Source organism: Odocoileus virginianus, chromosome 10, assembly GCF_023699985.2.
Source record: "Odocoileus virginianus isolate 20LAN1187 ecotype Illinois chromosome 10, Ovbor_1.2, whole genome shotgun sequence".
NCBI lineage: Eukaryota > Metazoa > Chordata > Mammalia > Artiodactyla > Cervidae > Odocoileus > Odocoileus virginianus.
The window spans coordinates 24,533,525-24,550,059 of NC_069683.1; the positions used below are offsets into that span (position 1 = coordinate 24,533,525).

Genomic DNA, 16,535 nt, shown 5'->3' on the forward strand with positions numbered 1-16,535 from the left:
GGCCCACTGTTTATAGAAGTCACCAACAGGGGGCGCTACGAATGGATCTACTCAGTCCCTTCAAGGCCGCGAGGCCGCGCAAAACAATTTGGTCTCGACAAACAAAAGAGCGGACTACTACTACCCCACCATGCGAGCTCTGGTTTCCCGCAGATTCAGGAAATATGGAGCCTTGGCTTGCGAGAGAGGGAGGGGGTTAGGTGCTGAGTCCCAGACCTCGTCCTGCTTCCCACCGGTCCAGTGTCTGTAATTGTCTTGGAGCCATTCCTGGTTTTCCCATTGGACCCTAAACCTCTCAGGGGTTTTGCCTCCAGGAGTTGGCCAAATCCGCGCCGGGTTTTCCTATGCGCCCACCTGCCTGGCTGCGAGTCTGGCAGCGGCCGCAGCCCGTCTCCGGTACCCACTGCCGCCTCTCCATCCCCTTTGCTTCGGCCACCCGCCTCTCCTTAGCAGCCTCGCTACCAGGTTTTTCCTTTTGCAGCGGACGTACCTCTTCTTCTTCTTCTTCTTCTTTTTTTTTTTTTCAAACGGCGCCTTCGCTGTGGGGCTTCAGGGCCTGGCAGAACCCCTGCTTCCCCTTCGCTCCCCTCCCAGATCTCAGAGCCCCACCCCCCGGCAGCTGAGTTCCCCAACTCCAAGGCCGCCTCCTGGGCTAGTCGACGCCTGAGACCCTCACCCAGTCCTCAGCTCTTCCTGAGATGTGACAGGACCCTTAAGAAGAAATTTTGCCATCCCTAAGATGCCCTGGCTTCAAATGAAGTGTTCGTCTCTCAGTCGTGTCCGACTCTGCGACCCCATGGACTGTAGCCCGCCAGGCTCCTCTGTCCATGGAATTCTCCAGGCATGAATGCTGGAGGGGGTGCTGTTTCCTTCTCCAGGGATCTTCGCCACCCGGGGATCAAGCCCGGGTCTCCTGCATTGCAGGCAGATTCTTTACCATCTGAGCCGCCAGGGAGGCTGCAAATGACCACCTCCAAAAACTAGAGACAAGTTGGATGTGTGCCTGTGTGGTGGGAACGCTCATGTGGGAAAACAGGGGTCCCCACCCCTGAGGTGGCACCCAGGAACAAATAGAGGAGCAGGGGAGGGAGAAGCTCCTTGCCACGCTCCTCTCAGCACACACGTGTGTCTGGTCGGGCAGAGCTGCCCTCCTCACTGCAGTAAGTCATGGCCAAGTGATGCTCTTATTCCAAGGGGGAAGGGCACGGTGTCTACGAAACAGCACGTCTTCCTGATTGAGGACATGGCTTTGTTGCAAAGCAGGTGCCTCTGCAGTCCAGCCTGTCTTTCCTCTGTGCTCACTCAGACCTGCTGGACTAATACCTTGAGAACAACCAAAAAGGCAGGGGCAACCTGCCTGGGTCCCTCCTTAATCAAATACTGCCTTTCTTCCCCCCTAGGGTCTTAAGAGCACAAACAACATCACATTCATCTCTGTAACCCCCCTCAATATTGAGGAAGGGAAAACCAGCCATGCCATCCATCAGGTTGAGATAACAGACACAGATTTTTTAAAGACAGCTGCAAAGTTCCCAGTAAACAGTATTTCTCCCAAGGAAATGCTGAAAAGTACCATGTGATCCCTTCTTGGAAAGACTACTGCTGTCTTACTCACTGGAAAACCTGTCCTCTAAAATCAGACTATCAGAAACTTGGCTGTTTGAAATTATTTCAGTAAGAATGAAACCCCTTCAGTCCTGTCTGGAATAACTACGACACTCTGACACAGAGAAGCAAACTTGATTTACAGCCCAGGTGCAGACATTCAGATGTCCTGTCTGGACACAGGAGTCCACATTTAACCTAACTTAGTGTTTCCCAAGGAAATATGACCTTGGGTCCATTTTGGTTTAGACCTGCTGTGACCCTTTTATTACATTCACTTTGCATTGCTTTAAATGCAATAAAACACTGTTTCATCTGAATGTTATCGAGATTCTATCCTTCCCCCAAATTCTATAATAACTCTAACTTTCCCCTTTGTTTGTTGAGAATCTCCATAATGACTCTACTGTGTGGATGAGACAATAAACCTGACTTTGTCAAACTGCAGGTTTGTCCCTAGTGGTCTTAGGCTGATTGGGCTCTGACAATAACAGGCACAGAGACTCACGTGTATTGGAAGGAAATTCTGATGGGTTTACTGAATAGTCAATGTGGACCATGAAACAGATGAAGATACGGCATAAGCAGAGGTGAGCAGTTTTCATTATACTAAGTGAGTATAATCATTTCTGCAGCACTATCCCACTGTTTTCCCAAGAACAGGTAGAAACGAGAAAGTGATCAACTTGTTTGTAAAGTGTACAGTTAGTGGTTTTACAATACAGTCACAGAACTATGCAGCCATACCCACTCTCTAAGTTCAGATATTTTCATAATCCCCAAAGAAACTTGTCCCCGTACAAACCACTACCCAACCCCTCCTCTGCACATCCTCTGGCCACCACTAATCCACCTTCTGTCTCCTTGGATTTGCCTATTACTGGGCATTTCCTATGAATGTAATCATACAATATGTGGTCTTTGGTGATTGGCATCTTTCATTGTACCATAGTCCTCCATTTTGTTTCATTTCTGATTTTTTTTGCCTAATAATATTGTATGAATTCTCCATATTTCATTTATCTGTTCAGTTGATGGACATGAGGGTTATTTGCACATTGGGGCCATTATGAATAGTGCTATGAATATTCATGTATATGTTTTTATGTGAACAAATTCTTTTAATTCTTTTGGGTTTATACTTAAGAGTGAGATTGTCAGACTATAAGATAACTCCATATTTAACTTTTGAGGAACTGCCAAACTGAGAGGTCTTACACTAGCACTAGGACCCATCTTTTGAAGGAACTCTTACTATTATATATAAGCCAGTCATTATCTGCTTGGTCCTTAATACAATTTTAATTTGGACAGATTTATACTAGTCATGTCATAAGTATCAACATGTAAACTTATTTTGAATTTTTTATCAAAAAATGTGACTGAACAATTTTACATTCCCACCAGCAATATATGGGGTTTCCAATTTCTGCACACCCTCATCAACACTTGTTATTGTCTGTCTCTTTTATTATAGCTGTCATGGTGGATGTGAAGTGATATCTTACTGTGTTTTTGATTTGCATTTTCCTCATGACTAATGATGTTGGATATCTTTCCATATGCTTATTGGCCATTTATCTATCTTCTTTGGAAAAATGTCTTTTCAAATACTTTACCCAGTTTTTAATTGGGTTATTTGTCTTTTTACTGTTAAGATTAGGATATCCTTTATATATATTGTATATAAATAGTATGCAATATAAGTATATATAGTATTATAAGCCCCTTATCAGATATATATATTTGCAAACATTTTCTCCCATTATATGTTCATTTTTTCATGTTCTTGATAGAGTCTATTATAACACAAAAGTTTTCAGTTTTGATGAAGTTTAGTTTATCTCTTGTTCATGTTTTGGTATGAGATCTAAGAATCCACTGCCAAGGTCATTAAGATTTACCTGCATGCTATCTTATAAGAGTGTTATAGTTTTAGGTCTAATTTAGATCATTGACTCATTGGGAATTAATTTTTGTATAAGGATTCAATCTCATTCTTTTTTATGTGACTATCCAGTTGTTTCAGCCCTTGTCTATTGAAAATATGATTCTCTCTTCACTGTTGTCTTAATATCCTCATTGAAAGTTAATTGACAAATGTACAGGTTTGTTTTTAGACTCAACTTTATTCTATTGATCTATATAATTCTTATTCGATATTCTCATGATTGCTGTAGCTTTCCAGTAAGTTTTGAAATCAGGATATTTGAGTCCTCAAACCTTATTCTCTTTCTCAAGATTATATTGGTAATCTGAGTCACTTGCATTTTCATATGAATTTTAGGATCAGCTTATCAATTTCTCCAAAGAAACCATCTAGGATTTTGATAGAGATTGAACTGATTCTATAGATCAATTTGGAAAGAACTGTCATCTTAACAATAAGTTTCCACTTATTAAGGTCTTCTGTAATATCTTTTGATGATGTTTTAGAATTTTTAGTATGCAAGCCTTTCACTTTTGTTAAATTTATTCCTATGTATTTTATTATTTTTGATGCTCTTATAAATTGGACTGTTTTATCTTTCATTTTGGATTGTCCATTGCTAATACATAGGGATGCAGTGAATTTTTGTATATTGATCACATATTCTGCCACTTTATTGAAACTGTTTATTAGCTACACTATTTGTCTATGTGTGTATTCCTTAGGATTTTATACAAACAAAATCACATCATATGCAAATACAGTTTTACTTCTTCCTTTCCAACCTAGATGCCTTTTATTCCTATTCTTGTTTAATTGCCCTAACTGGAATCCTCAGTAAATATTAAATAGAAGTGATGAGAGCAGATATTTTTGTTGTCTTATTCCTGATACTACAGGTAAAAGCTTTCAGTCTTTCCCTGTTAAGTGTGATATTAGCTGTGGGGATTTCATAGATGTCTCAGTCTACTCATTCAGATGCTAATATCATCCAGAAATACCCTCACAGACACATCCAGAATAATGTTGGGCCAAATGTCTGGGCACTTGCATTGTATTAATAACAAGACAATTCAAATGTATAAAACAAAATAAAATAATCATCTCCCTTCATTCCCTCTCATTTTCCTTACTCACCTTTCCCACACCATCCTTGTATCTATCCCCAGGAAAGCAGTATTAACAGTCACTTTTTAAAAATGTATAACTTTTACACCTTTCTCCCTGATTTTACACACATACAACCATGATAACATTGTTTCTTTTCCCTGAAAACTAAATCAACTGAATTTATCATGTCTGAGTTTTGAAAATACTTATAACAAGGACAATAAAAAGTATATCTTTCAAAAAAAAAAGTATATCTTTCTGGGAAAAGAAGTTTTACATAGCTTATTTTTCCTGTTGCATACTTAGTGTACAAAATACTAGAACTTAGTCATGGGATACCCTAGAGTAAATTCCTAAAAATTTGAAATTAATGAAAAGATTTCCATATGATTTAACAGACACTCTATTCCTTGACCACACTTAAATCCTTGCAATATATCCTTTTCATCAGTAAAGTAGGTTTTGAATATAACTCTGCATGCTAACATCATCAGCTAAGTACAGATAAGAAGTAAAGACATTTAATCTCTATGAAGTTCATTCTCTGCCATAATTACTAGTAATATAAAGCAGACTCTAAAAATAGATTACCTGAATCAAAAGAATAACAGCTTTAAAAGAAAGCATATCATTAAGTGATAAGGCTGCATAGTTAATAATCCCATGAATGTCTCAGACTGATGAGGCATGGAAAAATTTCAGGCACCTTGAAAACATTTTCACACCCTGGCTCCATTTTCCCTCTGCAGGCATTTTACTTGGCAAAATCCGACCCATCCCACGATGTTCAGCTCAGCTGTCACATTCTGTGGGATGCTTTTCTTCACTGACCTGCCCACCACCAGATTAGTCACTTCCACATCTGTGCCTGCATGACGCTCTACTGACACTCACATCATCCCAGTTAATCCCACTGCGAGTGTCAGCTAGGGTGAGGTTTCTCTTACCTTCTGAACTGTCAGCAAAATGTGGTAAAGTTTTATGGTGTCCTTGCTCTTTTGAGCACATGTGAATACACACACACAGAAATGCACCAACAGTTACACATACATAAAGCGAGATATGGAACCTAAATGTCAATTCCACTATTTTCTGTTCCTAATTCCTTCCATTAGACTTCTTCTTAATTTATACATATCTGGCTTCTCTAAATGTATTTGTTCTTCTACAACCTGAGTGGAATGATCTGTATCTCTATTTTCCTTCCTTGTCTAACACAGAAAATATTTAAGGTTTTTAGTTTGCTTCTAAGTAAAGTTTTGGCATAAAAATTTTAAAAAATCATTATGTGCCCTTCTGGTTATCATTATTGTCAAATAATTCTATAACATCTGCTTTGATTTCTTTGACTGATAAGGTTTTTAAGGGATGTTTTTATTTATTTTCTTTTTGAGGCCAACTGGTGGGGCTTTGAGAATATACATTTATTATTCGTTTCTGATTTTACTATATTTGGGTCAGAGAATATGGGTCTGTACTGCTTCTACATCTAGAACTCAAGGTTTTGTCTGTAACCTGTTTTCAGAGCCCTTTAGAAATACATGACAAACTATTACAAAGTTTGCAAATTTGACCCAGCAATTCCAAACCAAAGATTTATGCTTATGAGCATAATTGAAACAATTCATAAAAATGAATGTACACTGCTTTTATCAAAATGCCATTTATTATAACAAATTTGGAGATTTTCTAAATTTCTCATAATAGGAGACTAAGTAAAATACGATACATTCATATTTTATTATATTTGTATTTTCCTTTTTATTATCTGTCCGATTTTATTTTTTCAGCTTTTTGAGGTATGAGTGACAAAACTGTAGTTATTTTAAGTGTACAACACAAAGATTTGATACACTCATACATTGCGGAGGGAGTCACACAATCAAGTTAATTAACTGTTCTTTTGCCCACTGAACATTCACAAGATAACTTGTGTTCTTCAAATCAGCCAATCAGTGACAGCCTCGCTGCAACACCCCACACTTCGGAAAGTCAGCAAATCACAGAGCGCCCCTAAGCTGCTGAAACTGAGTCAATCATTGACAGCCAGTACGTGTCAGCACACCAGCTCACAAGGTAATTGTTGAGGGTGTTTTGTCCATAATGGATGTTCAGTGGACAAAAGAGCAAACTAAGCTGAATGTGACCACTGTAGAAACCATCTTACAGTGTAAATGAAACACAGATTCGTTGTGAATGAAAGGGAACACAGAACTTACACAAGTGAAGCAAATGTAAATGAAACACGGGGCTTACACAAGCAACTGACAAATGGCTCAAGACAGCTGAACTGGTCAGGCTTGCAGAGACCACCAGGTCATTACTGGACAGACAGGCAGAGTGGGCAAAGAACACAAGGGTTTTTTTTTTTCCAGTAACAGTAGCTTCTATTTTTGTTGAAAGAATTTCCAGTTGGGCATCCCCATCCTTTTGGTGGTTTTATTGTTGTCATGGGTTAGAGCATAGACTCAGTGAGCTGATGTAGACAGACACGAGGCCCATATAATGCTTCATCAGTCTTTTTAAGGAAGTTATTTTCCTCTACATGTTGTTGCTTTGTTAACTATTCCACAGAGGGTGCCTGCGGACAGTGTGCTCAGCAGCCAAAAATGGCATCTGAAGTTTAACCCACTGTTTAGCATGCCTAGTGCTGTGGGCCGCCGTGATGTATGGCTGCGGCGTTCCATGGGGTTTGCCCATCTCAGAAGCAAGTGATATCATCAGTGAACCATGCTTTTTCATTATATGGAGGTCTTGTAAAAAAGACGCCAGTGAGCTAACTGCTTAGGCTGAACAGTAAGTTGGTCTCTCTGAGTTTAATGGGTGGGCAAGTAACCTGTTTCTGAATTTGGCTAAGGCATCAGGAACCAGGCTTGGGCCCTGGCTAGAGGGACCATCTTCATATCACTGCAGAACTTGCTGGATACTCTAGTGCAGATGGTTCAGGACCCAGTGCAAGGTAAGAATGTCAGGTGGCAGAGTCATTTTCCTTTCAATGACCATCCTGTTTTTCCAGAATGGGCTAGTTTCAGGCTGGACAACAGAAGGAAGTCCTTGTAGACTTGGCTGATGAGAAAGTAGAGCCCCATTTTCACAGTCTCCAACCTGTTGTGAGATTGAACCCTGACATCTGTGAGTCCATGGGTCTGAAGGAGGTAGGAGGAGGCCTCCAGCTCAAGGTTTGCTTCCCTGATGATTGGATCACTTTCCAGGGCTTCTTGCCCCAGGTGACCCCTCCCCAAGTGTGGTCACTTATCTAGTATATAAAGGCTGTAGTGCAATTCCTATGTGTAGAGAGTGTTGTTTCCAAAATAGGCCAATCAGAGGCTGGGCCTCCATTCCTATGGCTGTTAGCCACACAGGAAGCCCCCACGAAGGTCCCATGACCATTTCTTCTTTTCTTTTTCCCCTCTTATACAGCTCTATTGATGTTTAGTTGATATATACCAAAGTTTTACATATTTACTATATACATTTTGATGAGTTTGCGCATATACAGAAAAACACAATTACAGTAAAAACTCCAGGTGGGGGAGGTTAAATATCCTAGTTCTTCCTTTCTCCCCCCTTCCCCAGTTGCTGACCAGAAGCCGGATAACTGGGGAACCCAGATGAAGGAGTCCATAGAGGTCAGCCTCTCAGGGCAGAGAGATGAGCAAAGATCAGAGACTGAATTTTCCCTTCTTCCTGGAGAGTATCCCCTACCCCCTAAAAAAAAGTATCAGCCCATCCAAGCCCACATACAAAGCATCCCACTGGTTCAGCCACTCTTATGATGTCTTTCAGGCACTACAGGAAAACGGTGCACAATCTGACCTGCATAAACCTCAAAAGGACACAGAAGGACTCCAAACACCATGTCTCCCTCAGCCTACAGGCTATTGAATTGGTGGATGGCATTATCTGGCACCCTGAACTATATAACATCTTGTATGAGAACACAGCATTTTCTTTGACCCTGGGAGAAGCCATTGTTTCCATGATACAATCTTGGGAAACTAGGGGATTACAGACCATTCACCCTTAGTATTCACTGTTTTAGAAGCCACCAATTGGGGACACTTTAAATGTGTTCAATATGCAGGTCCATTCACCGTGCATCCAGAAAGTTCACACTAATTACACAGGCTGCAAGAAAATGAGAAGCATGTTCCAGACAAAACAAAACAATACACATATGCTTTAGCAAATTCAGGAATATTGAAAGTCTTGCCATGAAAGGAGCATAGGACCAAATCCCAGAACCTCATTCATATGACTGCTGGAACCGTATGTTTACATCCAGGTTTATTAGCCATGGGTTTTCCTGTGTTTGTACCACAGAAACAGCTAAATCCATTCCAGATTTTTGCATCGGCTCATCAGGCTGGATGCCTTTCTGAGCAGCATTAGGCAGCCCCTAATCTCCCTACCACCCTGTAATTATAGTCTCCCTGCTTTCAGCCATGAACCATGAGCATGCTCTTGAATTTTCCTGAGCTCCACAGAGGCAGGCCTTCTTTTCACCAGTCACCAGCAGCCTTTCACCCGGGTGTTTTTTTTTTCTGGATGACGCACTTGTTTGGGGGAGCTGGTGACTGGTAGTTCCATCCTGGTCTTCCCACCCCCTCATCTCCTGGGCTCCCAATGCCAGGCCTGCCCCACCACCACTAGAAGAGCTGACAACAAGGCTTGCATGGTCTAGTTCCAGGCCTGCCCTACAACCTGACGGGACCCCCTGAGAACTTCCTGAGAACGTTTCCTGTCTCTGAGAGGTCCAGTTGGTCAGGGCCATTTCCACAAACACTTAGCATGAGACAAAGCAGTGTGTGACCGCCAGGTTACCTCCAGCAGCTACTGTTCATGGGCTCAGGACACACACCACCAAGGCCATGCAGTATAAATACAGAATGTTGGTATGGGTCTACAGGCAGAGGAAAGGAGGAAAATATACAAAAATGCCCTATTTCCATGCCCACTCCCATCTTCCTCCCCATCTCAGTTCACAGGTTTCCCTGTCCCACTGGGAGGTGCATCTAGGCTGGGCAGAAGAAGACATATCCCAGAGAGTGGTCAATACAGAGGGACCCTAAACTATGATGCGTTACACATGGGGGGAGCGGCGTGGAACATGCAAGGCCACCATTTACAGCATTTAGCAAGAGCCTCTAAAACTCAGTATCTGGTGACTGCCTGTTCTGCCTCCCAACAAACTCAGATCTCCTGATGCAGCAGCTAGTTGCTAAACCCTGAAAATGAGGGAGAAAATGAGACCAGGGCCATGTGGATTTGTTTCTTCCCAAGCAAACAGGAAGTGTATCTCTCACCTTCTAAAGAGTGATTGCATCCAAGCAGGAACAGCACTGTGTCTTGATCCCTACAGTCCTGAGCCTAGGTCCTGGTAAGTAATAAGGAATGAATGAATGTCTGGAGGACTTACTGAAACAGCCAATGGGAACCTTGAAGCCAATGAAGCTAGTAAAAGAAAGTATAAGTTGTTCAGTCGTGTCAGACTCTTTGCAACCCTATGGACTATAGCCCGTCAGGCTCCTCTGTCCATTGAATTTCCCCAGCAAGAATCCTAGAGTAGGTAGCCATTCCCTTTTCCAGGAGATCCTTCCAACCAGGAAGTGAATGCACGTTTCCCATATTACAGGCAGTTTCTTTACTGTCTGAGCCACCAGTGAGTGATGAAGCTAAAGTGTAACTATGTGTAAGGAGGTAGGGTACTGGGCACTAAGAACTGCTTGCCACTAACCAAGGTGACACTGGGCTTTTAAAGAGAACGTGTGAGTGTATGTATTTCTCAGGCATTATCTATCTCTATTCCTGAGAGAATAGACAAATCTCTTCTTTTTTAATGCCATGTATGAACTCTTCTTTCAGAATCTTGTGCATTCTGATATACCACAAGAATATTAATGGCAAGAAAATGCTATTTTGGTGAAATCCTTCCATGCCCTTTAGAGACTAGCTTCCAAAACCATTAGCAGACTTGGAGTGACTGTCTCTCCCACCCAGGCACAAAGGCTATGGAGCCCTCACCCTTGACCTTAGTCCAGGTGACCCAGATAGCCAAGTCCCAGCTCCTTCTTCCTATGCCTTTCCAGCCAAGACTGGGGGTATGGGGGGGCAGTGACAGGAAGCCACAGCCCAGAAGAGGGCTTTCCTGGGGACTGCTCACCTGCATTGCTCCCCCCAACCTCCTCGACCTGCTTCCTACCATGTTGGGGAGAAAAACGGAGTCTGGGCTGAGGTCACTTCCCGGGGAGGTATGGCCTATGACAGAAGGCGCCAGCAACCTGATGGTACCCCCCACCCAAGGATATGGCAGGATCTCTGAGGCTTGCTACATAGGGGAAGCAAGTCCTCGACCTGAACACTCCCTTCTGGCCTTCTAGGAAAAAAGCAATAACCATTTGAAAAGTCATAAAAACATATATTTAAGTGCACATTTGTTTTTTTTCCTTTTGGCTTAGGGTCCAATATGGCTTGCATAGCATTGTGGGATCCCATTTTTGTCTAAGACATCGTTATTTTGTTCACCATGGGGTTTTTGAATTTTTTAAAAAAAATATTGCACTAAAGTATCACTCATCTTGATTACTGAGGGTTTTTTTTTTTCATACTTCCTTGAATTTTGTGTCCCAGGTGAGTACGTCTCTTACCTCACCTTAATCTTAGCTATGACAGAGCAACTTCACACTTCTGGTCTTTTCATTAGGTCATAACTGGATCAAGTCCAAAAAGAAGGAAAATGCAATAGGATAGCAGAAGCAAATACAGTCTCCTTGAAACTCCAATTAGGCTTCCCAGATGGCCCAGTGGTAAAGAATCTGCCTGCCAATGCAGTAGACATAGGTTCCATCCCTGGGTCCGAAAGATCCCCTGGAGGAGGAAATGGCAACCTCTTCCAGTATTCTTCCCCAGAAAATCCTGTGGACAGAGGAGCCTGGTAGGCTACAGTCCATAGGGTTGCAAACAGTCAGACATGACTGAAGTGACTGGGCATGCATGAAACTCCTACCAGCTTTCAGATTTGAAACAAGTAGCCCATTTGAGGGAGAAATAGAGACAAACATGAATTAGGATCAAATGCCTTTATAAACTTTACCTATATCAACAGGTACGGTTCTCTTATAAATAGAAATGAGAGTTCTGTCTTTATCCATTCAACCGGAATTTAAACTTTCTACTTATTGAATGTCATACTAGACCCTGGGTAACAAGGATGTAAAAGACAGAGTTTACAGCCTGGTATGTAGCAACAGACTCTAGTATTCTTGCCTGGAGAATCTCCAAGGACAGAAGAGCCTGGCAGGCTACAGTTCATGGGGTCACAAAGAGTCAGACACGACTGAGCGACTAAGAATGAGAGAGAGAGACATGGAATAACTGACCTGAATCCAATTCAGTAAATGCTCTAAATATGTGCACAAATAGTTTGGAAGCATAGACATATAAGCACAAAGGGTTTTTTGTTTGTTTGCTTCAGTTTTGGTTTTTGCTGGGTGGGTCTCTCATTTGTACTGTGGGATTTCAGTTTATGGCGGTGATTAAGTGACACCATGACAAGATCAGTGCCATGGAAAGAAGTTTTTGTTCTGTTTTTTTTAAATTACATTTCCCTAGAGAAAGGGGCACACCATGCCATGAAGGGTCCCCATGGAAGCATCAGGTTTGGGTCAGGAGGCAAAAGCAGGAGCAAGAGGCAAATTTAGGCCAGAGACTGTATCTGAGTTTGCACTGGGCAGGGCAGAGTAAACAGCTTGAAAAGTAAAGTGAAAGTGTTAGTTGCTCAGTCGTGTCTGACTCTTTGTGACCCCACGGACTAGCCTGCCAGGCTCCTCTGTCCATGGAATTCTCCAGGGGAGAATACTGGAGTGAGTAGCCATTCCCTTCTCCAGGGGATCTTCCTGACCCAGGACAAACAGCCTGGGACTGGCTTATCTGAACAATAAATGGGGGTCTTCGGACTATTGGGGGTGTTCTCTCATTGCCTGAGATGACACAGGACAGGGGAAGTAGTGGCTCTGTGTGTGAGAGGGTTAGATAAAGGGGGTGGTTGGCTTGCATATGAGAGGTGTGTCCAAGTTGTTTGTTATCTTTAGGAGCTAGCTAGCCCTGGGAGGTCAGTCTATCTCTAGCTAGCAAGATTTTTAGGATGTCAAAACATCATAAGATACAGAATATTAAAAAAAAAATTAATACAGTGGGAGTGGGGTAGGAAAGGGGTTATAAATATTAGACAAAACCATAATTATAAGGCCTTAATGGTATGGTTGCCAACATCCACTGGATCATAGACAAAGCAAGAGAATTCCAGAAAAACATATATTTCTACTTCATTGATTACACTAAAGCCTTTGACTGTGTGGATCACAACAAACTGTGGAAAATTCTTAGAGGTGGGAATACCTGATCACCTGACCTGCCTCCTGCGAAACCTGTGTGCAGGTCAAGAAGCAACAGTTAGAACTGGACATGGAACAATGGGCTGGTTCTAAATTGGGAAAGGAGTACGTCAAGGCTGTAATATTGTCACCCTGCTTATTTAACTTATATGCAGAGTACATCATGTGAAATGCCGAGCTGGATGAAGCACAAGCTGGAATCAAGATTGCTGGGAGAAATATCAATAAACTCAGATATGCAGATAACACCACCCTTATCGCAGAAAGTGAAGATCTAAAGAGCCTCCTGATGAAGGTGAAAGAGAAGAGTGAGAAAACTGGTTTAAAACTCAACATTCAAAAAATGAAGACCATGGCATCCTGTCCCATCACTTCATGGCAAACAGATGGGAAAACAATGGAACCAGTGAGAGATTTGATTTACTTGGGCTCCAAAATCACTGCAGATGGTGACAGCAGCCATGAAATTAAAAGACACTTGTTCCTTGGAAGAAAAGCTATGACAAACCTAGACAGTATATTAAAAAACAGAGATGTTACTTTGCCAACAAAGGTCTGTATAGAGAAAAAGGCTAGTAGTCATGTATGGATGTGAATGTCAGACAATAAAGGAAACTGAGTGCCGAAGAATTGATGCTTTTGAACTGTGGTGTTGGAGAAGACTCTTGAGAGTCCCTTGGACTGCAAGGAGATCAAACCAGTCAATCCTAAAAGAAATCGACCCGGAATATTCATTGGTAGGACTGATGCTGAAGCTGAAACTCCAATACTTCGGCACCTGATGAGAAGAATTGACTCATTAGAAAAGACCTTGATGCGGGGAAAGATAGAAGGCAGGAGGAGAAGGGGACGACAGAGGATGAGATGGCTAGATGGCATCACCAACTTGATGGACATGAGTTTGAGCAAGCTCTGGGAGCTGGTGATAGGGAAGCCTGGCGTGCTTCAGTGTGTGGGGTTGCAAAGAGTTGGACATGACTGAGCAACTGAACTGACTAAACGGTATGGTGAATTGAGGAAATGGAGTATTTTGTTGTTGGGGAGGGGGGTGGGATGGGAAGGGTAGAATCATTTCCGCTTTTCCAAAGAGTAGGCAACTTTCTCCAGAATGTGGCAAAGATTGTAAAACTTGGTGATGGATGTATGTACAGGCTTGTACAGGTTGTTAAAAAATTAATATTTTTTAATATCTAGCCAGTCATTTACACAAATCTTTATGGGCATCCATAAACCACTTTAGGGGACAGATGGTAGAGCTGAGTAAACAGTTACATGGGCTTTCGTAGTAACTCGGCGGTAAAGAATCTGCCTTCAGGAGATGCAAGAGACCTGGGTTTGATCCCCGGTCAGGAAGATTCCCCCCATGGCAATCTGCTCAAGTATTCTTGCCTGGAGAATCCCATGGACAGAGGAGCGAGGCTGGATGCAGTCTACAGGGTTGCAAAAAGTTGGACATGACTGAAGCCAGTGAGCATGCATGCATGAAAACAGGCTCATAGAACTTAGGCATAATTAACTAGCTCACCATTCCACTTCTAGTAAACAACAGATGTATGAAGTCCAGGTCTGACTGAACTCCCTCAAGCTCTTTACACGTACATTGCATTGGAAAAGAAACAGAAAAGAAGAAATCTTCTAAGTGATCTGTTCCTTAGCTCACAGTCCAGGACATGTCTCCCATCTCCACTTTAATACCTTCTTGTCAAAGCTAAAGAGCGACCATCAGTGCTTCAACCAAGCCCATTGAGGCCTCACCCCCCCACCCTTCACATCTTAAGTACCTAACCCTCTGAAAATAAATCTTGGCAAAAAAAAAAAAATTATTATACACTTGCATTACCCTAAAAAGTTGAAAAACAACCGTGACGACCAAATTGGGAGCACCAAATAGATTCAGACCCTATGCACCTTTTACTTGGGAGGGGTTTAAAATTATGCCCTCGATGACCATTTCCTTAGTTTGGAAGAGCCTTCCACCGGCGCCTCTAGTTGATTCCCAACTCTGCCGCCTACAGAGTGGACAAGGCTCCTGCTGTGTGTAAGCGACACGCCGGGTCAAGGAGGCTAAAGAGAGAAACGAGGGATTTCCCGGTCGGAAAACGAAGAGAAACAATGGATTTGGAGGCCAAAGGCAGAGAGAGAATTTACTGTGAGGTTTTGAGGTCACGCTTCAAGGATAGCGGATGTAAAATTTCTCGTGAGGGGCGAGAGTGACCCAGTCAAATTTGGTAATAAACTCTCAAAGAGGTCCGGACTGGGCAAGTTTAGGGATCGGAATGGGAGGAGGGAGCCCGGGGATCTAAGGGAGAGCAGAGGGGCCACCCGGCAGAGCTAGAGTACCTCGGGTGAGCCGGATCCCGAGGCACGCGCGCTCGGCCTGCAAGGCAGAAGGCGGAGCCTATCGGGGAACCGCCCATCGGGCCGCCCTGTGGGCGGGGCTATCCTGCTCTCCTGTCGATTACATAACAAACCTGTGCCGGTGGCGGGGGAGCGGCGCGGGCTGAGGAGAAGGGGGCGTGGCCGGGGCGTGGCCAGGCCTGCACCGGGCCAGGCAAGATGGCGGCCGTGGATACCGAGTCGGCACCCCTGACCCTAGAATCGCTGCCCACCGACCCCCTGCTCCTCATCTTATCCTTCTTGGACTACCGGGACCTAATCAAGTAATGGGACGAGGCACATGGCAGGGGTGGGGGTCGCGGGTAAGGGAGGAGGCGTAAGGCAGGAAGGACGGGGGCCCGGCTCGCCGACTCAACCTGGACTCGGGTGTCAGTTAGAAGGTGACGCCAGGGCCACCCTGATCCTGCAGGGTCCCCCGGGGGGCCGGGGTGAGACCGCGGCGGAAGGGGCCCCGCCTTGAGGTCTTCCTCGCGTTCGGGGCCCAGGCCTGAGGAACGACAAGAGCCCTCTCTCCTGGGCCTCAGAGAGGCCCAGTTGGAAGCGGGGAGATACTGCTCCCCGCTGCCGGCCCACGGACCCCCGCGGCCCGCACCTCCCGACCCCCGGCGTCTCTGCCCGATTCCGGAAGCCTTGGCCGCTTTGAAAAAGTCTCCGTCCCGGCGGCAGAGCACTCTCCTCTCTCTGCCTGGGCCGGAGGCCTTCGGAGTCGGGCGCCAAAGTGGGCCAGTGGGACGCGGGAGAGGAGCCCGGCGACCCCCTCACCCCAGGGTGCGACTTCTGCGGCAACGTTATATCTGGCAGGTTCACTTTCAGACTTATCTGCTGGGTAATTGTTTCGTTTTCAGCCTTCCTCCTCACGGTTGCATGTTGGATTTTGTTTTGGTACTGACTTCCGGTGGTGCGATACAGGTGACCATCTTCCCTCCTGTATGCTTTGGGTTTCCCAAGTTGCCCGCCTCTGTTCCAAAAATAAACACCGGTTGCTGGTAGGGGTTGTTAAATGCCGGGTTCCTTCAGCGCTTGGGACTGCCTGGAAGGGTGGAAGAAATGGCGCTGTTTACACCCTTGACAGCTGGTGGCATGCCTCTTTCTTGGGCCAC

At 44.0% G+C, this 16,535-nt stretch overlaps 1 protein-coding gene across 1 annotated transcript in view; it reads left to right on the plus strand.

The window, feature by feature from the left end:
• The first annotated feature begins 15,543 nt into the window (after window positions 1–15,543).
• Window positions 15,544–16,535, plus strand: part of FBXO3 (F-box protein 3) — a 33,134-nt gene continuing 32,142 nt past the window's right edge. The window contains exon 1 of the mRNA XM_020911635.2: window positions 15,544–15,698. Within this exon, the coding sequence (XP_020767294.1) occupies window positions 15,595–15,698 (104 nt within the window). The 5' untranslated portion in view covers window positions 15,544–15,594. The remainder of the gene's footprint in view (window positions 15,699–16,535) is intronic.